The sequence below is a fragment of the Chiloscyllium plagiosum genome, chromosome 7 (genome assembly GCF_004010195.1).
Source record: "Chiloscyllium plagiosum isolate BGI_BamShark_2017 chromosome 7, ASM401019v2, whole genome shotgun sequence".
NCBI classification, from domain to species: Eukaryota; Metazoa; Chordata; class Chondrichthyes; order Orectolobiformes; family Hemiscylliidae; genus Chiloscyllium; species Chiloscyllium plagiosum.
In genome coordinates this window covers 47,910,776-47,935,449 of record NC_057716.1, presented here as the reverse complement: position 1 = coordinate 47,935,449, position 24,674 = coordinate 47,910,776, and the positions used below count along the sequence as shown (strand labels likewise).

The following is a 24,674-nucleotide window of genomic DNA, read 5'->3' as shown; positions in this document are numbered from 1 at the left end:
GTGTATATAATAACCTGAATATAAATAAAATTGAAGGTACATTATTTTACATGTTTCCATCTTGTCAAAATTTAAGCATTCTAGCTAATTCTCACTTTACAGGAGTACAATGCTTATTGATTGATTGAGCAAATCTTTTCATGTTTTACTTTGAAATGGGAAAAGAATTAGAAATAAATGAACATTTTTTACATTAGAGTCATAGTCATAGAGTCACAGAGCGTGAAAATAGACCTTTCAGTCCAACCATTCCATGCTACCCATGTTCCCAAACTAAACTAGTCCTACCTGCCTGCTCTTGGCCCTTATCCCTCCAAACCTTGCTTATTCATGAACTTATCCAAATGGCTTTTAAACATTGTAACTGTACCTGCATCCACTTTAAATCTTTCTCCTCTCACCTCAAAAATATGCTCCCAAGTTTTGAGCTCCTGCACTCTCCTAACCCTTGTCATTCATCTTTTCTATCTTCCAACAACAGTGCAACCAGAACTGCCCACAGCATTCCGGAAGCAACCTCAACATGAACTCCTAACTCTTGTACTCAAAGATCTGAGCAATGATGGCAAGCGTACTAAAAACTGCCTTAACCACCCTTTCTATCTGTGACACAAATCTCAGAATTATGTACCTGAACCCCAAGGTCTTTCTGTTGTACAATACTACTCAGGGCCCTGTTAATTAGGTGAAAGTGAGGACTGCAGATGCTGGAGATCAGAATCAAGATTAGAGTGGTGCTGAAAAAACGCAGCAGGTCAGGTAGCATCCGAGGAGCAGGAAAATCGATGTTTCGGGCAAAAGCCTTCCTGATGAAGGGCTTTTGCCAGAAATGCCAATTTTCTTGCTCCTCTGCTGCCTGACTGGTGTGCTTTTCCGGCACCGCTCTAATGTTGACCCTGTGTTAATTGTTATATTATTAAAATTAACATTATTGAGAACTGAATTTACACTAGCAGAAATGCAACCACCTTCCCATTAATTATGTAAAAGTCACTACATTATATCAAAATAATCTTGAGTATAATTCAGTAGGCTGGAAGGTGGGATTGATTAATGTTAATGGGCATGATGGCTACTGGCTATTTCATTTTAATACATCTCGCTGCCACCAGACTTTGGACAATGACATTGCAATAATTCAAATGGTATCTGCTGTCCACAGAATGGAATAAGATATCTCTTCACTACCCAGTGATGATTACTGAACATTTAAAAAACACCACCATTTGCTCTATAATCTTAACATTAATTGTCTGATTTTATAGGAATTTTTTGTGTCAGTGTCAGATGACTCACGGATGATTCCTGCTTTGAAGGAACAGCTCCCAGAATTAGAGAAACTGGTAAAACAGAAGTAAGGATTTTTTTCTGATTACTTATTATTAATGAAGTTTGTGTTTTGTATGCTATAAGTAATTCAAACACTAGTACAGTACTTTAAATTTGTTCAAAAACACAACCATTTAACATATATATTTTAAACTGGGAATTTGTGTTGCAGATATTTCGTCCCCTGTCTAGGTGACATCCTCAGTGCTTGGGAGCCTCCTGTGAAGCGCTTCTGTGTTGTTTCCTCCGGAATTTATAGTGGTTTGTCGCTGCCGCTTCCGGTTGTCAATTCCAGCTGTCCGCTGCAGTGGTCGGTATATTGGGTCCAGGTCGATGTGCTTATTGATTTGAATCTGTGGATGAGTGCCATGCCTCTAGGAATTCCCTTGCTGTTCTCTGTTTGGCTTGTCCTATAATAGTAGTGTTGTCCCAGTCAAATTCTTGTTGCTTGTCATCTGCATGTGTGGCTACTAAGGAAACGACATGACCAGCTATCCTTAGTAGCCACACACGCAGACAGCTGGAACTGACAACCGGGAGCGGCAGCGACAAACCACTATAAATTCCGGAGGAAACATCACAGAAGCACTTCACAGGAGGCTCCCAAGCACTGAGGATGTCACCTAGACAGGGGACGAAATGTCTGCAACACAAATTCTCAGCTTGGTGAACAGAACCGCAACAACGAGCACCTGAGCTACAAATCTTCTCACAAACTTTGAATATGTATTTTAATTTTGACAGATAAAGGCTAACAAACATTTGTGAAAAACACTGATTCATTTCAAAACTACAATTACTAAACCCTTGCTTCCTTTCCTATAGTTTTTCTGTGTCTACCACTTAAGCCATTTTCTTTCCTCAACATTTATGTGGGATTTTTAAGGTGATAACTAAGAGCAATCCAATATCATATATTTTCTATAGGTTTCTGAAAGCAAGCACTTGTCAGCCAGATTGAGCTTGTTGCATTATAGAATATCTATGAACATATCCAAGAATTGGATTAAATGATCATTATCATCAATACCTGAGCCAGAAAGTATCAGTAAGGGCAATGTTAAATCAGGAATAGGAAGCAATTTAGGAACAGGAATAAACAATCTACTCTTTTCTTGAATCTGTGCTGCCATTCAGTTAGATTATGGCTCATTTGCGACCCAATTCTAGGAAAAGTTCGTTGATCGCAGAACTTGATCTAGCATCGATTACCACTGTGGAAATAAGTTCCAAAGTTCAATCATCCTTTGCATGAAGAAGTGTTTGAGTTTCACTCCTGAAATCTTTAAATCTATAGTCCTCAACTCTCCAACAAGTGGAAATAGTTTCTCCGAATCAACGCTAACATTTCTCCCTCAATATCTTGGAAGCACCATGTAATACTTTAAATTCTTGTAAACAGTTTGTTATCTCTTCTCCAAAAGTTAACTCTAGGAATTCAGATCCCAATCTAATAAATGTATGTTGCATTCACTCCAAGGACAATTTATCCTTCCCAAGGTGTGGTGCCTAGACTGCTCTCCGTACTCTACAAGTGTGGGTTAACCAGGGTTCTATATGATGTAATGGAACCATGGCTTCTGTCACTTGTATTCTATTCTTCTGGGTTTAAAGAATAAAAGAGAGCAGCTGGCATTTAACTTGAGCCTGTAGTAGCCACCAGATATTCCAAAGCACTTCATAGCCAATGTAGTAATTTTTTATCTGTAAGTGTGGTCCCTATTGTAGTCTAGGACACTCAGCAGCCAATTTGGGCACAGCAACTCTCTCAAACAGTAATGTGATAATGATCTGATAATCCGACTTTTGTGACGTTGATAGAATAATAAATATTGAGCAGAACATCCGGGATAACTAGTTTGCTCTTACCAGGGAATCTTGTATATTCACCTGAGGAGGCAGATGGTGCTTTAATTTCTTGTATGAACAGGAGCAGGAGTAGGCTATTCTGTCCCTTGAGCCTTCCCTGGCATTTAATACTATTCTTGCTGCAATAAGCTGCAATCCACATTACTGTCTACCTCCAATAACCTTTCACCACCTTGTTTACTCCGGATCTATCCAAACTGCCTTAAAAACATTCATAGATTGTTTTTGGAAGGTGTTGTCTGTATTTGGGGTATGCAGAGGAACTCCGTACTTGTCAATACATTTAAACAGTAAATCAGATGGCAGGAATTTCAAGGGAGAAAGTTGCATCTCAGCAATTTCTAGATTTCAGCACTTAACTGTGCATGTGCTGTGGCTGGAAATTACTGTTCATTTTGCATGAAAATACAATGAACACTATTAGTCAGGCAAAAGCAATTTAATTTTTCTGATGTGTGGAGATGTTTATTATTTAAGATAACAACTTTAAAGGCACTGGCTCAACTGCATCAGTCATAATGAAACCAATTAGCATAAACCATAAACTGCTGAGTGAGCATCACAATATTGAAGATCAGTAAGATCTTCAGTCACCCATGATCACGTTAGCATTGTAACAGGAGTAGGCCATTAACTATCACAGTATCAGGACACAGGTTCGATTTCAGCCTCTGGTGACTGTCTGTGTGGAGTTTGCACTTTCTCCCCATGTCTGCGTGGGTTTCCTCCAGGTACTTCAGTTTCCTCCCACAGTCCAAAGATGTTCAGGTCAAGTGAATTGGCCATGCTAAATTGCCCGTAGAGTTAGGTGCATTAGTCAGAGGGAAATGGGTCTGGGTGGGTTACTCTTTGGAGGGTCGGTATGGACTGGTTGTTCCGAAGGGCTTGTTTCCACACTGTAGGGAATCCAATCTAGTCTATATCCCACCTTAGTCAATGCAACTTATACGGTTTCCATATTCCTTGTGTATTCCAAACTCAAAGGGGATAGAAATTTGAGGAGCAAATGAGAATGTTCAACAGGACTTGGACAAATACATGAATGGGCTCAAACATGGCAGATGGAATGTAAGTGTGAAGTTCTTCAAACCAACCACAGCCATTACTGCCATAAGACAGAGACCTCATCAGTGAAATGGTTTTCATTTCTCACCAGCTGTTAAACAAGTTGAGAAAAGGTGTACAAAGTGCGATAATTCATGGTTTGTTCAACCCCAGTATGAGAGGACTCCATATTACACCATTGAACCTGTGAATCATTGCAGCTGCTTAGTATACAGTCAGTGTGCTGCATGTAGCATGTCCCTGCTTGAGACATTTTTAACTAAAGGAAAACAGAAATTGCTGATGAAACTCAGCAGGTCTGTCAGCATTTGTGGGAAGAAAACAGTTAACATTTCTTCCCCAGTGACTTGTCCCCAGAATTGTTAGCAGCTAGGAAAAGGTGGTATTTACGCTGCAGACAGGGATGGGGGAGGGGAGCAAATAGGTGGAGCCCAGAGACTCAGCTGAAAGGGGGAGGTAAAGAAGGAGGTAATGGTAAGCAGGCCAAGACACTAGCTGAATAAGTGAAAAGAACAAACATTTGGAGAGAATAGGTGTGTTATACTGAAAGCAAGCCACTTAATGTGGTGATAAATCTGGGAATAGGTGAGAATGGGTGACTGTGCTAAAGTCAACCCATGTCATAAGGCTGGGTGTGGATGGGTAAAGAAAAAATGGAAGGATGCAATCCGGCTTTAAAGTTATTGAACTTGATGTCGATTCCTAGAGGCTGCAGGGTTCTTAAGTGGAAAATGAGATGCTGTACTTTGAGCTTGTGCTAAGCTTCACTGGAGCCTGCAAACAGATGTTGACCAAACAACAATGTGGTGTGTTGAAGTGACAGGCCATTGGAAACTCGGGCTTGTTTTTGTATACACAAATGTCTTCTGTCCTGGCTCGCTATCCACAATGTCCTTGTTATCTGTGTCTCTAGGCTCTGTCTCTAATTATCCACTCCCCCTCTCTCTCTTTCTCCCCCCCCCCCCCCCACCCAAACTATCCACTCCCTCTCAAACGTGGTCTTAAGCATAAGTACCACTTTTTCGTTCTGCTAACAGTCTGAAGATTTGAAACATTAACTCCGTTTTCTTTCCATGGATGCCTGTTAGACTGCTGAGTTTCTCCAGCAATTTCTGTTGTGGTTTCAGATCTCCAATATCTGCAGTTCTTTGGTTTGTTCTTATGTAACGAGATTGAGTGAGGAGCGTCAGTGGTGAGGGTGCCAGTTCAAGAAGTTGTGATGAGCAGCAGGTGGTGTTTGTGAGGGAGGACACTGGGCAGGATGGTCGGAGCAGCCAACTGTTTGGAGAAAAGTGGGTCTTTGGGGAAGGACAATTCATGAGGATAAAAATAAGACAAAGGTCTTTCTCAACCAGATGTAAACCACAGATTTAATTCAATGTAAATACTGTGTTTCCCTTGTTTAATCTTAATTTCCCTTCATGTTTGTCATGACCTGATGCCAATAGAATAAAAATCCCTGCTAATGTTCATTGGGCTCTCTGTGTTTAAATCTCATGTCACAATAAGGCTTTTGTAAAAAAGCTTTTATCTGTTGATCAAGGAATGTCAAGTTACCAGATTTAGATCTGATGTATAAATTCTGATCTAATATTGGCAATGTGTGGGCTAATGTGCAATACAAGTTATACTGAAAATTAAGTTGCCTACTTTATGCATATATATTTTGTCATCAGTAACAGTGCATTCTATCAAAAGAAACTATACTGACCCATATTTCTTGTTGGCAACCCTTACTTTGCCAGCCACACTTGATGCTCTGGTGGTTTAAAGGGTTCAAGTGTTCACACACTCTCCTCTTGTGGGGGAGCATCATTGTTTCAATCCTAATTGTCCTTGGCCACTGGTGAACTTGGAGCCCCAGTTAAGAGTGACTTAGTAACAAATGCATTTATACAAAACGGTGTACTTCAATTATGCATAATATGGACCTAGACGCCAACATCTAATGTAAATGAAGCAAAACTGCTTCCTGAAGTAGTTCTTGTAAATTGTCAATCAGAAACATAAAGGTTAATCAATTTGTGTAAAATGATTGAAGTATATTTTGTCTAAACAGTGAGACTATATTTCTAGCCTCATGGATTTTCCTAGTATAATACAATTTTATGGTAATGAGATTCATTAAAATCATCTTTTGGTATTTTGCAACCAGCTCATGCAGACTGTTAATGACTTTTAAAGTACAGTACTGTGGTGGAGAGTGTGCAGGCCTGATGAGAAAAATGAGGCTAAAATATATGTTATGCCCTTGTATCAAGAGAGGGGAAAGCAGTCAACCTTTGGCCCTGTCGAGTACATATGCACAACTACTAGTCAACTTTTGTACCTTTTTAACTTCTCTTGTTTTGATCAGTTGCATTGTGCAGGCTCTCTCAAAGCTCGATGCTGGAAGTTCCTATTCTCTTAGTTTGCACCTAGATTTCAGAAAAGTTTGGGTTGAGAACTGTAACTTGTAAAAGCTAAATTGCTTATCTAGAGTGAGAAATTACCAACATTTTGTAAGACTTGTAGTCCCTTTTCAGCAACTAAGATGTGCAGGTTGGGTGGATTGGCCATGCTAAATTGCCCATTGTGTTCAGGGATATGCAGGTGAGATGGGTTAGCCAGTGCAGGCCAGTGATGGCCAGTGCAGGGTGACTGGGATAGGGTAGGGTAGGGTGGGTTTGGGTGGATACTCTTTGGAGGGTCAGGTGTGGGCCCGTTGGGCTAAATGACCTGCATCCACACTGCAGGATACCTGTGATTCTAAGTATCTGTTTTATGCTGCAGAAGCTCAAATAAATGTTATTTCTGCCACCGCTGGGCCCTTTTTCCTACTTTGCCTTTAGCAGCAGAGGCCAGAACACAAATGCATCAAATAGTCCCACAGAAATGGAATGCTCAAAACTAATTCTAATCATCCAACTCTTGTCATGAGCAGCAGACCTCTTTATGAATGTTACTAGGAAAATGGGAGCTTTTAATTTTGTATTTCAACAATGAGAGGAGGTGGTGTTGTCGTGGTGATGTTACTGGACAAGTAATTCCGAGGCGCAGCCTGATGTTGGGGCATGGGATCAAATCCCAGTATAGCCGCTGGTGGAATATAAATTCAAATTTTTTTAAGTTCATTCCTGAAACGTGGGCATCACTGGATGGCCAGCATTTATTGCCTGTCCCTAGTTGCCCTTGAAAGGGTGGTGGTGAGCTGCCTTCCTGAACCACTGCAGTCCACCTACTGTGGATTGATCCACAATGCCATTAGGGAGGGAATTCCAGGACTTTGACCCAGCCACAGTAAAGGAATGGTAATTATATTTCCAAGTCAAGATGGTGAGTGGGAGGGAACTTACAGGTGGTCATGTTCCTAGGTATCAACTGCCCTTGTCCTTCTAGATGGAAAAGTCATGGATTTGGAAGTTGCTAACTGAGGATGTTTGATGAATTTCTACTGTGCATCTTGTCAACAGTACATTGTGCTGTTACTGAACATCAATGGTGGAAGGAGTGAATGACTATAGGTAAGGTACCAAACAAGTGAGCTGCTTTGTCGTGGATGGTGTTAAGCTGCTTGAGTATTGTTGGAATGGGGAGTATTCCATCACACTCATGGCATGTGCCTTGTAGATGATGGACAGGATTTGGAGAGTCAGGAGGTGAGTTACTTGCCTCAGTATTCCTAGCTTCTGATCTGCCCTTGTAGCCACATTGTTTGTTTATGTGGTAAGTCGAGTTGAATTTCTGGTCTTTGATCACCTCCAGGATGTTAATAGTTGGGAATTCAGTGATTCAGTAGCACCATTAAATGTCAAGGGTTGATGGTGAGATTGTCTCTTATTGGTGATAGTCATAGCCTGGTATTTGTGTGGCATAAATGTTACTTGCTACTTGTCAGCCCAAGCCTAGATGTTGTCTAGATCTTGTTGCATTTGAATGTGGACTGCTTCAGTATCTGAGGAGTCATGAATGGTGCTGATAATTGTGCAATTATCAGTGAACATTTCCACTTCTAACCTTATGATGGAGGGAAGGTGATTGATGAAGCAGCTGAAGATGGTTGGACTAGGACACTGCAGAGATGTCTTGGAGCTGAGATGACTGACTTCCACCAACCACAATAAATTCCTATGAGTCAGGTATGACTCCAATCAGTAGAGTTTGCCCCTGGATTCCCATTGATTCCAATTTTGCTAGGGCTTCTTGATGCCACACTTTGTCGAATGCAGCCTTGATGTCAAGGCTGTCGCTCTCATCTCACCTCTGGAATTCAGTTCTTTTGTCCATGTTTGGACCAAGGTTATAAATGAGATCTGGAGCAGAGTGGTCTAGTGGAACCCAAACTGGGTGTCACTGAATGGGTTATTCCTGAGAAGGTGTGGGTTGATACCACTGTTGATGACACCTTCCATCACTTTATTCATTTGATAATTGACTTGAGTAAAGTCTGGAATATAAAGCTAATCTTAGTATTGGTGACCATGAATCAATCAATTCTTGTGAAAACCCACAAAGTTCACCAATCGCACATCATGTGGAAAAAAAACTCTTTAAAAATGCTGAAAACACCGGTGGAAAAAGAATGCTTTGTGGATTTCAGCACTGAACTGAACCGAATGGTTTCTTAAACAATACATATTTTGATCACCAGATGGCACTGTTCCTTAACACACTGACTTCTAGCCATTCACAGTTGGGCGAACAGATGGCCATCCTTTCTCTGAATTTATTTCTACTGGGAGCCTGAATGGGTGTCAGAACAAAGCATCCTTTCTGTTGCTAATTTATTATTCTTTTCTGAAGAAGCAGTGCAAATGTTTGAAAATGTTTGCAGTAATGTTTCACTCATACTGACTTTGCATCTGTTTGATAATAGACCAAAAACAATTAAGTTTATCATTTGTGTGCCAGGTTTACACTTTGGATTTTTACACAAATCCACATGGTTAAGAAACAATCTGAGATCCATAACCATTTCATGAAAAAAAAGTTATTATGAAAGATTTTTTTCATATTTGACTCTCTTCTCTTTTGTTGCATTAACAAAATTAGTTTGAAACTTTTGTAGGTTAGGAAAAGCAAAGATCTGGAAAGGTCAGGCAGCATCCGAGGAGCAGGAGAATCGACATTTTGGGCTGAAAATTAATCTATATTTTGTCTTAAATTTAAGTATTATCATTAACAAATAAGTATTAACTATATTATTACAAGCACACACAAAAATTACTTGGTTGTCTTCTATCAACAAACACGTTGACTTGGATCCCATTTACAACCCCCTGAGAAAGAACAGGAAATGACATCACCAACTCAAGGAAATCTAAACACAAGTAAAACGCAGGCCACATCACCAGTGTTTCACTGGAAGTTCACTGATGGTGTTACCTAGTATGGTGATAAAACGTCTGAAAATGAACCTTCCAGCTCAGCGAGCAAACTTACCTCCCCTGACTTCTGATATTTTAATATTGTAATGACGAGTCATGAAAATTAACTCCCAGTCTTTAAAACCATGCTACCATTAGGGATGATGCCCCTTTCTTTGAACCAACTTTAATTGCAAGAGCTTTGTGGTCAGTTAACAGATTAAATTTCTTACAGTATAAGTTTTTGTGAACCTTTGTAACACTGATCACTAATATCTCTTGTGAGTAATTTTGTTTGGACTTAACAAATGTGAAGCATGTTATGCTACAGGCTTCCTTACACTTATTTCTGTTATGTGAAATAGCACCATACCTAATCCTTGAGGCATCTCAAGCTAAAATCAAGTTTTTTTTTCTTGGGATCACAGTGGATCAAAACTGCATCGTGCATCAGTATTTTCTTCACTTTTCCAAATCGAAAAGCACCTGCCTATCTTGCTGCCTCAACCACCCAGAAAGACAAAAGGCAGCGAATACCTGGAAACTCCACCTGTTGCAAGTTCCTCTCCAAGCCCCACACTATCCTGATTAGAACCACATCACCTTTCCTTCATTGTCAAAATCCTGGAACTGCTGCCTCCTTCCTACAATAGCAATGTGCCTGCACTTACACACAAAGGACTGCAGCAATTCAAGACAACAATTCACCACCACCTTCTCCACAGTAATTACTGATGGGCAATAAATGCTGGCCTAGACAGTGACACCCACGTCTCCTGTTTGTTTAGGAAAATTCACTTTTGATTACATTTTGTTTGTAATCTGCACAAAACTAAATGGACTTGTTTGCTGTTTAAACTGCCACAATTGGTACAGATTAGATTAGATTACTTAGTGTGGAAACAGGCCCTTCGGCCCAACAAGTCCACACCGACCCACCGAAGCGCAACCCACCCATACCCCTACATGTACCCCTTTTTACCTAACACTACGGACAATTTAGCATGGCCAATTCACCTGACCTGCACATCTTTGGACTGTGGGAGGAAACCGGAGCACCCGGAGGAAACCCACGCAGACACGGGGAGAATGTGCAAACTCCACAGTCAGTCGCCTGAGTCAGGAATTGAACCCGGGTCTCTGGCGCTGTGAGGCAGCAGTGCTAACCACTGTGCCACCGTGCCGCCCATCAGAGAAAGATCTTGATTTTTCTGAATTGTACCCATTCTTTCTACTCCATCCAATCCTGTACTTGCTGCTTCCAACTAAGTATAAAGCATTTGCCTAGCCTTGACTGTGTATAGTTCTTTCATTTCAGCTTTGGCCGTGTGATGCCTAATTTTAGTGTTTGATCCTCCTTGCTCAAATGGCCACTTTGAGAAATTGTAAACTGAGCAAAAGTATTGATTCCAACAGTAAACAACCAGTTTAATCATGTCTTAAGCCAGTTCTTTTCTATCAGGAAGACTTGAATCCAATTGGACTTTTCCTGCAGCTGAATACTTGATGTATATTGAGTGACAAGTGAATTAATCAACAAGCAGGTCTGAACTTGGAAGTTGGGTGTAACGTCTGAGTAGTGATGGCATCAATTTGTCTGTTTCCAGCATTTAGAGGAGAAGTTGTTTTTGAAAGTAAGTGCCCCTTTAAAACATGGTGTGCATTGCAGCATGCACCTCCAGGATGGTCCTGGGCTTCTGTCATGCCATCCAGCAGCTGTATAGATCCACATTTCCTCCAGTTTCTAACCTTCCAAGGAACAAGTGTTTTTTTCTTTTGCACCTTTTGTGCCAGAAGGAATTTCATCTAGTATTCTATCCTCTTAAACGTGTTCATGTCTTGACACACATATTTTGTAGCAATCGCATGTTATTAGTAGTTTGGATCAGCTTGAACTCTCAGCAGCATCCCTGCAATCCTACATGCAAATCTTTTAGGTGAAGTGTATGGTAAACCACAGCCACTGAATCCTGCAGTGGCCACTTTCTGTGGGTTTAAGGAAATTCCCAACACATTTATTCTTTGTTTTCTGCTTTTGTCCATCTTTTCATTCTTTGTTACCCAGACACACAAACTTTCTTTAACATGGTACCTACTCAAATACCTTCTGAAAGACCATATATACCAACCCACAACATTGCTCTTATTAGCTCAAACGCTCAATAAATTTGGTTAACATAACCTTTTCAAAATCCATTTTTGACTGATTTTTGTAATGTTCTGTGTCTGGAAAAATGTCATTGGATCATAGAGGTTTCTGAGGAGGTTGCCTCCAACAGGTGCTTGGCGCTGCAATGTAGATGGGAGAATGGGAGGACACCATTGACAATGATTTCAGGGTTTGGAGAGGGTGGGGAATTAAATGAGGCATTACTAACTCTGGCCTCTTGTCATGTGGCCGTCTCTACAGGTTGCCTGCTCACCCTCTGAAAAATCTAGACCATATCTTTTCCTTTATTCATTTGGTCACAGGATGTAGGTGTTGCTTGGCCAGAATTTGTTGCTCATCCCTAAATGCTCTTGAGAAGGTGGTGAGCCAGTCTTCATCCAATTCATGATACAGTTCCAAGTCAGAATGGTATGTGATATGGAGGCAAACTGGCAGGTGGTGGGTCCCATGTATCTGCTGCTTTTTTTTTCTTCTGCATGGTAGAGGTCACAAGTTTGGAAGGTGCTGTCTAATGAGTGCACTCAATAGAAATTATAAATGTAAATCTTTTTTAAAGCACTATACATGAATGCCAGTCAAGAAAGTACTTTCAAGAATCACATAGTATATGCAGCAACCACTTTGACTGTAGTAACAGACAGCTGTTATGAGGAGAGGTTGGGAGGCTGAGCTTGTTCACACTGAAGGATAGAAGAGTGAATAGTGACTTGATTAGAATAGAGAAGATCCAGAATGTTCTCCATGATGTAGATATGAAGAGAATGTTTCCACCCATAGATGAGTCCAGAACTAGGGGGTCACTGCTTTAAAAGGCTGACATCTAATTTTAAGACCGAGATGATAATGCTTTTATCTCCAAGGATTGTGAACTTTGAAACTCTGCCTTAGAAGGTGGTGGCGTCATAGAATATTTTTAAGTTGGAGTTGTATAGATTCTATTTAGGCAAAGGAATCAAGGGTAATTGAGAGTAGATGGGAATGTGGAATTCAAAAACACAGAACAGCCATGATCTTATTGTATGATTGTGAAAGTTTAAGGGGTCAACTTCTGTGCCTAGTTCATACATTCTTACAAATGACAATTTAAAAAATAACCAGATACCGGTTTTTATGATGGTCGAAGGAAAAATTTGGCCAGGGCTTAAAGGATAACTCCTCTCTTGGTCAAACTATAAGCCGTTCTGCTAAAGCGAGTGTTTCATTAATGCTAATCAGCTATAACATGATTGACGAATTGAGGACACTTTTCCTAAAGCGCAAACGTTTAAATCATATATGGTTATATCACGATTCCAGCCCCATTGTTTAAGTATTATGCGATTTTCTTAGAACACAGGATTGCATGAGAATGGAACTCCTGCATTATAGGAGAACAGTGTATTAGCTTAGGATCTTTTTACATCTACCTGAGTTTAAAAACCATATTTCCAAAAGTGCAGCAGTCCCTCAGTAATGTACTGGAGTGTCAGCCTTGATTTGTTTTTTAGTTTTTTGGAGTGTTTGAGGTTAATTGATGTGGTTCCAAATATTAGAACAATTCTAGTTGGAACCAGCCAACAGGTGGTATGTTGGAGCTAACTTTGACTCCTTGCTCCTTCGAGGAGTCATTCATGACATGAAGCATTGTTGATCAGCACACTTTAATGGCGCCATTATCTAATTTGAGACACATTTTCTTACTCATTATTAACATCCTCCATCTTTGTCTACATTGTGTGATATCAATAACGTTATGCTTTCATTATTTTAGCTCCGAAGAAGGAAATGGCAAGGCATCACAAAAAAAGGTACCAACAATGAAGTCTAAAATTTGAAGCTATTATTTTACTTTGTAAAAAGGATTTAATCAAAAACTTTACCATGTTCTGAAGGTCTATTATATCTTATTCGTGAACATTAAAGTAGTTGTTGAACGTTTAACTAAAGTTATAAAACATAACTGAATTTATATATCAACATTTTAGCATGTGATTTACATTTTCAGCTATGACTAAATTAATGGAATATCACTTTATAATGTTATGTATTAATGGATTGGTAGATATTTGAACATTTTAACCCCAATAAAAATAAAGCCAATTTTTCCTTTTAATCTGCAGCACAAAGTTATTTTGCGTCAATTCAGCATTGGTGAGGATAGACTCCAAAAGAGACAACCAATACGAAGTACAGATGAAAGTAAGTTCAAAGTGCTGCTGTTTTTAAAGCACTGCTTGAAGGTATGGAATCACACTTGGGTGCGCGCACAAATCATCTTCAGACATGGGTTGTGGGTGGTTAAAATGAGTGCATATATACTGTGTCTTTCAATCTTAAGAGAAGGATATTTATTTCTACTTTTCAAAGCATGTGTCATTGACTTTGTCTCCTGACACCACCAAAAGATTCACATTGTGCAAATGGAAACTTCTGCACGTGCACACTTTGCCAGTAAAACAAAGTGTCCAAATAAACACACTAAAGATGACTCGTACAACTGAATGATGTAACTGGCAGTATTACCAGGGGCACTGCATGTGCCCATTTTGCACATACTTTGGGGGGTGTCAGTGGGCATTCTCTTTGTTGGCAGTGGTCTCCTTTTGTTTCTAAAGGTCTCCATTTCTGGCGAATATAGAGCTATTTTTGTGCATTCTAAGTGGCTGTAGAATCCAATTGCATATGTTCATGGATTTTTACACTGGGCAAGAATGAATTGTCTGATCTTGCACTGTCCAGTCATTCAAGCTTACCTTTTGTTCTAGATGCAACTTTGCTCCCTGATCTGCAAGGTTCGTTTTCAGACGTTTTATCACCATACTAGGTCACATCAGTGAGCCTCCAGTGAAGCATTGGTGTTCTGTCCTGCCTTATAGTGATCAAACATCTGAAAACAAACACTAAATAAAACAAATTAGAGGAAACCTTCAAGACCATCAATAATACACTTTCTGGCATAAAATTTACAAGAGGAGGAAAACAACAACAAACTACCATTCCTAGAATTCGCAGTAGAGCGAACAGCCAATGGGGAGCTTGAAGCCAGTGTTGACAGGAAAGCAACACATATGGACCAGATACTGAACTACAGAAGCATTCATCCAACACCCACAAACGGAGCTGCATTAGAACATTATTTCAACAAGCCAAAACACACTGCAGCACATAGGAACTATGAAGAGCAGAGAAAAATTACCTATATAGCATATTCAAAAAGAACAGGTAGCCAATGAACACAGTCCGCTGCTTTCTCAGCAACAAACCCAAACAAGCAGACAAAACACGTCCAGAAACCCTAGCCACTCTCCCCTACGCCCGAGACATCTTGGAAATGACTGCCAGACTACTCAGACCTCTTGGCATCATGGTAACCCACAAATCCACCAACACACTAAAACAGCAGCTAATGAACTTGAAAGACCCTATACAGGCAACAAGCAAAACTAATGTCATCTACAAAATACCTTGCAAGAACTGTAACAAACACTATATTAGACAAACAGGCAGAAATACAGGATACATGCCCATCAACTAGCTACAAAAAGACAAGACATGACCCACTCACTAGTATCCTTACATATAGATGAGGAAGGACACCACTTTGACTGGGACAATACATTCATCCTAGGACAAGCCAAACAGAGAGACACATGGGAATTCCTAGAAGTATGTCATTCCAACCGGCACTCTATCAACAAACACATCGATTTGGACACCACCTACCACCCTCTGAGAAAAAGAACTGGAAAATACATCACCAAAACAGGAAATGACATCACCAACCCAAGGAAACTTAAACACACAAATAGAAAGCAGGACATAACACCAGCGCTTCACCAGAGGCTCACTGATCTTACCTAGTAAGACGACGAAATGTTTGAAAATGAACCTTCCAACTCAGCAAGCAAACTTGCAACCAGAACCTCAACCTGAGCTGCAAATCTTCTCAAATCTCACTCACCTTTTGTTCTTAGTTGCCTGCATTCTATGCCATTTGAGATTTGATATTGCTCCATATGTAGCTTCTTGCTGTGTATCTATCTAACAGTCTGTAGCGGACATGCCACATTCCTTTAATTTCAAATTCAAGGTGAAATTCAAACAGTTCAAATGTAGTGTCACACCAGACTCTATATTAGCTGTTTCTCCCAGACCTGCTGAGTCTCTCCCAGCATTGTTTGTTTCAGACTCCAACATCTGTTGTGGTTTGCTTTTATTCTGATGTGTGTTTTAATTCCAGACATTGCTGCTCTTTGAAGTAGCTCAATGTTGGGCACCTTAACTATTTGATGTCCATGACATTTTGCACCTCATGTGGAACTGATCCTACAGCTTGATATGTTGACAGTATGCAGGCCATGTCTATCCTGACTATAGGATCTCACTACATATCGGTTGATAATGCCACAGTGTCGTTCACTGCAAATGTTTTTGAAAGTTTGCTAACTTGTACCTTCCATAGTGTCTCTGAAAAAGGGTGAGGGTCAGTGGGGAGGATCTAGTGCTCATGATCAATTGGTACTAATGACTTGGTAAGACTGGGAAAAAGGTTCTCAATACAGGTGATGATCTAGGTACTAAATTAAGAAAGTAGAACCTCAAAGGATATAATCTCTGATTATATTAGCTCGCTGCTTTCAAATAGGCATATGGTACATAAAGTTAGTGACTAATCCATGGCGCTCATACTGCTGTAGGAGAAGTGGGTTCTAGTTTGTGCATTTCTGGCACCAGAACTAGGGAATGTAGGATCTGTATCAGAGCTGAATCATGCTGCAGCCACTGTTGTGAACTGCCTAACTAGGGAAATAGAGAGTTTTCCACTAAATGCTGGAGGCAAAGCATCAAATGTAGAAACACCCGCTTGACCAACGACCATAAGATATAGGAGCAGAAGTAAGCCATTCTGATTCACCATTCAATGAGCTCAAGGCAGATCTGATCATCTGTAATTTCATTTTCCTGCTCTTTCCTATACCATTGATTGCTAACTGAATAAAAATATGTCTATCTCAGCCTTGAATATACTTAACAATCCACCAACTATAGCCCTCAGTGGCAAAGAATTTATGGATTTATTACCATCTTGGAGGAAATTCCTCCACATCTCTGACTTAAATGGGTGACCCCTTATTGTGATGCCCCTTTGGTCATGGCCTATCCCACAACAGGAAACAACCTTTCCTCATCTACCCTTTCAAGTCCTTAAGAATCTTGTTTGTTTTGGTGAAGTCTTCTCTCATTGTTCTAAAATTCCAATGATTACAGGCACAACCTACTCGATCTCTCCTCATAAGACAGTCCCTCCTCCCAGGTATCAGCAGAGTGAACCTGTTCTGGACTGCTTCAATAAACAGCAGTGTATACAAGGAGGAATATTAGATGCTTATGAGAAAGGGATGGCAATAATCGTGAGTGAGTGGAAATATCAGATTAGCAGAAGTAGCCTGTATGAGGAGTGCATAGAATGTTTTTTGGGAGTTTCTTACAACAGCAAGTTTTGGAACTGACTAGAGAATAGGTCATTATTAGACTTTGTACTATGTAATGAGACAAGATTAATTAATGATCTCAGACTAAAGGTAGCAGCAACCAGCATATGATTGAATTTTCTGTCCAGATTGAAAAGGAGAAGACTAATATTTTCAATAATGACCAGTGGGCATGGGCACTTAAAGTGAACTGGCATACACGCTTTATTATTGAGGTTATTTCAGGTTACTCAATAAATATATTCCTACTTATATTAACATAAAGGAAAAAAGAAGGGACCTACCATCCATGGTCAACTAAAGTTAAGGAAAGCTTCAAACTGAAGGAAAGTACTATAACTGTGTGCAAAGATGAGTGACTGGTCAAAATTAGAATGAGATTCCCTGCAGTGTGGAAACAGGCCCTTCAGCCCATCAAGTCCATACCAACCCTCCGAAGAGTAACCCACCCAGCTCCATTCTCCTATACTATATTTACCCCTGACTAATGCACCTAGCCTACACATCCCTAAACACTGGGCAATTTAGTATAGCCAATTCCTCTAATTTGCACATCTTTGGATTGTGGGAGAAAGCCGGAGCACCCGAAGGAAACCTACGCAGACACTGAGAATGTGCAAACTCCACACAGACAGTCGCCCAAGACCGGAATTGAAATTCGGTCCATCGTGCTGAGAGGCAGTAGTACTAACCACTGAGCCACCGTGCCACTCAGAATGTGAAGAATGGTCTGAATGAGTATAAGGAGATGCCAGTTAGGGATGTAAACCCAGATGGCAAGAGTTTGTGTATTTAAAAAATGAAAAAGTAAGTAAAGATGGTGTTGGTCCTCTAGAGAGTGAGAACGGGAGGTTAATAGTAGATAATAAGGAAATAGTGAATGTAATGAACAATTATTTCACTTCTGTGATCTCTCTAGTGGATACAAAATACACTCCAATAATAGGTTTGTATCAGGAGGTGGAAGCGAGAGAAAAGAACTTGGTGAAATCACCATCACAAGGAACGTGGTTAAAAAGTAAATTCGTGGAGTGCAAGCTAACATGTCTCTGGGTCCAAATGGAGTTCTTTGAGATCTTAAAAGAGGTAGCTAATGAAGTAGTTGGTGAGTTGGTGTTAATTTGCCAAAATTCCTAAGATTCAGGAAAGGTTCCAACAGACTGGAAAGTAACAAATATAACTGTTCAAGAAGGGAGAGAGGGAGAAAAGAAGAAACTGTATACCAGTTGGCTTGACATATGCCATGGGCAAAATGTTTGAATTGATCACTAAAAAGATTATAGCTGCAAACTTAAAAACTTCAAGGTAATCCGAAGCAGTCGGCATGGTTTCAGCAAAGGGATATAATGTTTAACCAATTTATTGGTGTTCTTTGAAGGAGTAGTGCATTGTGGAAGAAGGGGAACCTGTAGACCTGCAATACTTGGATTTCCAGAAGGCCTTTGATAAGGGCACAGTGGTCATGTCCCTACTACTGTCCAGGGAAACCCAGTTTCAAATCCCACTTGTTCCAGAGGTAGAATCTCTACAGTATGGAAACAGGCCCTTCGGCCCAACTAGTGCACACCAACCCTCCAAAGAGTAATCCACCCAGACCCATTGCCCTACCCTATTATCCTATATTTACCCCTGACTAATGCACCTAACACTGTAGGCAGTTTAGCATGGCCAATTCACCTAACCTGCACATCTTTGGTATGTTGGGGGAAACCAGAGTACCCAGAAGAAACCTACATCAATACGGGGAGAATGTGCAAGCTCCACACACAGTTGCCAGAGACTGGAATCGAACCCGAGTCCCTGTCACTTTTGAAGCAGCATTGCTAACCACTGAGCCACCATGCCACCCCTTCTGAAAGGGAAATCGAGGTGGACAAACCTGTTGGAATTTATTGAGGATGTTTCTTGTTGGATAGATAAGGGGAAAATTAGCAGATGAGGTGTATTCAGATTTTTATAAAGCCTTCTTCAAAAGTCCCACACCAGGGACCAAAATTGGAACAAGTGGAGTGGAGGAATATACTGCTACAGATTTGGTTAATAGAGCAGAGAGAGAGTAGGAGCAGATGGGTCATTGTCAAGATGACAAGCTGGTAGAAGTGGGGTAATGCAAAAATAAATCAGTGCTTAGTCTACATATGTTCAAAATCTATTAAAATGATTTTGATGTGGGTATCAAATGAAATACTTCCAAAATTTGTCGTTGACACAAAACTAGATGGAAATGAGTTGAGGATCATGCAAGAAGGCTTCAAGGGAATTTATTCAGTCTAACTGAATGGGCAAGAACATGGCAGATGGAATATAAATGTGAGTGAGTGCAAGGCTATACACTTTGAGAGAAAGAAAACTGGTATTTCTTAGAGAGGTTTGAAATGTCCAAAGAGCCAGAGATGTTGTTTTTCCTAATCAACCTGTTCAGAGATGTGATTACACCCCCCTGGAGCAGCTGGGACTTAAACCTGGGCCTCCTGGCTCAAAAGTAGGGACATTAACACTGCAGCACAAGAGCCCCATTCCTGGGTGTCCTTTCTTTTATTTAATCTATTTTTCTAAGCAACCTGTTCAATGTTGTTATACACCGTTGGAGTAGATGGGACTTAAACTGGGTCCTGTGTTTTTTTTAAAAAAAAGTTTGAGCAGGTTGATTAGGAAAAAAGGTTAAATTTACAAAAGTGAGTGAGGGGAGAGAGGCCCTCTTGGGTAGTGGCAGTGTCCCTACCCCTACGCTGGGAGGCTTGGGTTGAACTCCCACCTGTTCCAGCAGTGTGTAATATCTCAAACAGGTTAATAAACAGGTTACAAATAAAGTAGTGAGGATGAGTTGACTGAAGTGTACAAGATCTTTAATGTTAAAAATCACACAACACCAGGTTATAGTCCAACAGGTTTAATTGGAAGCACACTAGCTTTCGGAGCAACGCTCCTTCATCAGGTGATAGTGATCACCTGATGAAGGAGCATTGCTCCGAAAGCTAGTGTGCTTCCAATTAAACCTGTTGGACTATAACCTGGTGTTGTGATTTTTAACTTTGTACACCCCAGTCCAAATCAAGATCTTTAATGTTTTTGACAAGTTGAACATAGATATTTCCATCTATGTAGAACTGTGTTTTAAAATTGGCTATCACCTTTTCAGGACAGATGAGGAATGTTTTCTCTGCACTGTGTAACTTTAGAACATTCTGGAGGTGGGGCCATTGTATATTAAGAGAGGAAAGAGAACTAAGGGGCAAATTTTTCATGCAGAAGGTGGTATGTGTATGGAATGAGCTGCCAGAGGATGTGGTGGAGGCTGGTACAATTGCAACATTTAAGAGGCATTTGGGGTGTGTGTATGGAATGAGCTGCCAGAGGAAGTGGTGGAGGTACAATTGCAACATTTAAGAGGCATTTGGATGGTATATGAATAGGAAGGGTTTGGAGGGATGTGGGCCTGGTGCTGGTAGGTGGGACTAGATTGGGTTGGGATATCTGGTCGGCATGGACGGGTTGGACCAAAGGGTCTGCTTCCATGCTGTACATCTGACTCTATGACTAGGTAGTTAGCTTCTTTAATAAGACCAAGGAATGATGGAAATGTGAATGAAAAAATAAACTCAACAGGCTTGGCAGCATCTGTGGAGCAAACACAGGTAATGTTTTGAGTCTAGCGACCCTTCATCAGAACACCATCACTGCATGTTCGGCAGGGGATTCAAATGTTACTGGGTTTAGATGGAAATGTGTAATTTGAAACACACTGATCAGCCATTATCTTACTGTAGGGTGAGTAGGTTCAAGGAGATGAATGGTATACTTCTGCTCCTGTGTTTTACATTTGAATGAGCCACAATCCTCTTCAATCATAGCTGAGAGGTTGAACGTTTGTTTCCTTGCAATTCTGTGTCTGAGCTCACCTAATATCCTGCTGACAGGAGCTTCACTGGATTCTGCCTCTTGATTTTCCATCAGATCATCCCAAACCTGATCATTACCTATTACTGAAGCTACCTATCAGAATGATGATCTCCAGTGGAGTGTTTGCAATAGCTGTGTCTACGTCCTCAAAGTTTGTCCTTGACATCCTCAAGACTAGCTGTTGGATTGTATGTATTGATGCTTGTCGCATATTTGTTGACATAGGTTAGGCATGACGACCATGTGAGGTGATGAGGTGATCATTTATGCTCCTGGGGAGCGTATCCAATCATTTTGCAAAGGCAGACTGGAGAGCATAATGGACACCTGCCTTTCACTCTTTGACTGCCCATTCAGAAAAATGCATGGCCTCCTGACATCTCTGACCATTAGCTCTCTCTGTTAGGATGGTTACACTTAAAATAGGAATGTCAATATAGCATTGCAGTTCTGCACTGGGGTCTGAATCTCTGTCATTATCAAGCAGAGGCATGTAGATTTCAAAACCTCAAGTAAAGTGTCCATTTTCTTTTTAATCTACCCACAGTATACAGTATTGCTTGCATAAAACTAAGCTAGTACATTTCCAGATGTAACGGATGAGCACATTATGTTTGATCAATCTGGGCAGGTTATGTACTTGAACTTGCATGATATGGCCCAGAGCTATGGGCACTACTACTGAAAGAGTTTGCAAGAATGCACACGAGAAACCCTCCTGTGGGAGCTGATTAAGTATTGATGGGTTTTACTTGGCCAGCATACTCTGTTTTTCACGTATGTTCCTGGTGGCTTGATGAGTCAAGATGACACAAGTTATGATCAGTACAGTGGGTGGTCCACAGCATCTTGTGCACCAGTGCACTTTACAGCTGCTCACACAGCTGTACTGCAGTACTATCAGAACTAGTGATAGAAAAACAGCTGTTGTGCTGCATCTTCAAGGCAGCTGCTTTTTGTGCACTTGAATAAGATTGGCTGGTCCTGATGACACTGTACATTTTAGGTTTGTTTTGGAAAGGAAAAAGATGGTCTGCAACAAAGGTTTTGAATGGAGGAAGGCAGATTTTATTGAAACAGAGGTTTGTGTTCCTTAGAAACTAAGTTATAGATTATTGCAGTAAAAATGTCAAAAGGGCCATCTTAATGTTGTGAAAATTAAAGGAATCAATCTGTATTAAATTAATGATAAACATTCACCCTACTGGTAAGGAAGATAACTTTTGACAGTCTCTTTTTGCATAACAAATTATTACAGAACACACTCTCTCCTTGGACCGCTATGGGTTAGAAGACAACACCGTGCTGCTTGCTTATTGTGCTGTGGTCCAGAACACACTTCATGGTTCTTTGATCACTTAGCAGCTAATTTAATCTCTACATGACATTAAAGTCATATAGCAAGAAGTCTGTATGTGATCCAGTTCCAATGGTCTTGAAGATTTTTTTTAATGAATATTTATTAAAATCATTCTCAGTAGCTCAATGTTTAAAAACACCACAATTCTTAAATGACAGGCAGGTCTCTGAATTAGTTCTTTTTCTTTTGATTATTTCTCTGCTAGCTCAGCATTTAGAATGGCATCTTCAATTTCCCCTGATATATTGCTAAAACTTCCAATCCAAATCAAAATTCAGAATTCCATATATGAAAATTGTGAGCACGTTTAGTGATAACATGGAGGACAATGAAAGAGCCTGTTGGTACTCCCTGTTAGCAGTGACACAGAAATGTGCCCCAGGCTAAGCCGATCTGCAAAAATGGAAGGAAACAAAGGGTTAAAGAAAATGGTCATCTATCATTTTTCAAATTTAATAAGCTAGCATGATTGTCATGTTGATCTTTTGAGTGGTCAACATCAAAAACCTTTCTTGACAAAACAAAGTTCTGTTTTAAGCTGCCAATTTGTCATGTTCTTTGCAATCTCAAAGCTGTTGTGATTTTTTTTTTCTCTAGTTCTCTTTAAGATTTACTGCATTGATCATACGTACACCACGATCCGTGTGCTTGTGGCAGCCTCCGTAACAGAAGTCATCAGTGCTGTGAAAGACAAGCTCGGATCAACAGAAGACCTAATTCTTGTGCAAATGAGCTCAGCTGGAGGTACTTATCGTGCTCTGCAACGTAAAACCAAATATTTGCATAGTATTTTTATACCTATGGAAACAAATATGTGAAATGCTGATCATTTTATAAAGCAAATAATGTAACATTTAGTCTGCAGTGAAAATTTAGTTTTTGAGAGAGATGGTCATTGTCATGCATGTTGTTTGACACTTATCAGACAAAGGAGAAGAAGGTGAGGACCGCAGATGCTGGGGATCAGAGTCGAAGGGTGTGGTGCTGGAGAAGCACAGCAGGTCAGGCAGCATCAGACCAAGTCCAGGTCTTGCAACATTGGACACAGGACACTTCAATGTCTGAGGAGTCATGTATGGTTTGAATGTTGTGCAGTTTATCAGCAAACATCCCCACTTCTGACTTTATGATGGAGAAACAGTCATTGATGAAGGAACTGAATGTTATTGGGCCTAGGACACTACACTGAGGAACTCCTACAGTGATGTCCTAGGATTATGATGATTCACCTCCAACAATCACAACCAGCTTCCTTTGTGCTGGGTGGAGCATTTGCTTCCAATTCCCCTTGTCTCCAATTCTGCAGGAGCTCCTTGATGCCACACTTGGTCAAATATGGTCTTGATGTCAGGGGCAGCTCTTGGTCAGCTCTTTGCTCCATTTTAGCACCAAAGCTATGATGAGGTCAGGAGCCGGTTGGCCCTACCACAACCCAAACGGAGCATCTGTGATTTAAGTTATTCCTTTGCAAACACCACTTGATAATGCTGTTGACAACCCTTTTCATTACTTTGCCAATGATCGAGACTAGACGTTTTAACCATTATTACTTGCTCTGGTTCTAATTTCTGCTACACTGTTTATATTTGCTGCCACTTCCTTGTGACTCTTCAAGTATCATCCATAAATATCTTTATTGAAATCATCATCTTTCAATATTTATAGATGGTGCTATTCTTAAAAATACATTTTTGTCTCTTGGTTAAGCTTATGTCTGGGTATGCTACTTTAATAGGCCGAGAGGACAGCTTATTGCCAAGGCTCTGTCATTTCTGCTGTCAAGCCAACTGCAAGAAAGTGCATAAATTTTGTATTATCCCTATTTGGTGGAGGAGTCATTTCCTCTACCCACTACTTGTTACTTCTGTAGATCAACAAAGTTCAAGAATGTACTGTCACTGGTTATGAACGACTCACTGAGGTTGAACGATCGGTCCTCAGCACTCATTGAGGATGAACGATCAGTCCTCAGCAAAGGCCTCACCTTTATCCCCCTCCGTCCACTCATCAATGAATTTAATACACGCCGTGACATCAAACGCTTCTTCCGCCGCCTCAGCTTACTTTTACAATCCGGATTCCCGCCCATCTCCAACACTCCATCCACCTGAACACCCCGTGCTGGCCTATTACCTGCCCTCGACCTCTTCATTTCCAACTGCCGC

At 40.5% G+C, this 24,674-nt stretch overlaps 1 protein-coding gene across 3 annotated transcripts in view; it reads left to right on the top strand.

Annotated features, from left to right (window-relative positions):
* rapgef4a (Rap guanine nucleotide exchange factor 4a) overlaps positions 1-24,674 on the top strand; it is a 291,278-nt gene that overhangs the window by 216,534 nt on the left and 50,070 nt on the right. For all 3 annotated transcript variants that reach the window (XM_043693617.1, XM_043693619.1, XM_043693618.1), the window contains 4 exons: positions 1,266-1,354; positions 13,529-13,565; positions 13,878-13,956; positions 23,107-23,253. In XM_043693617.1, the coding sequence (XP_043549552.1) occupies positions 1,266-1,354; positions 13,529-13,565; positions 13,878-13,956; positions 23,107-23,253 (352 nt within the window). The remainder of the gene's footprint in view (positions 1-1,265; positions 1,355-13,528; positions 13,566-13,877; positions 13,957-23,106; positions 23,254-24,674) is intronic.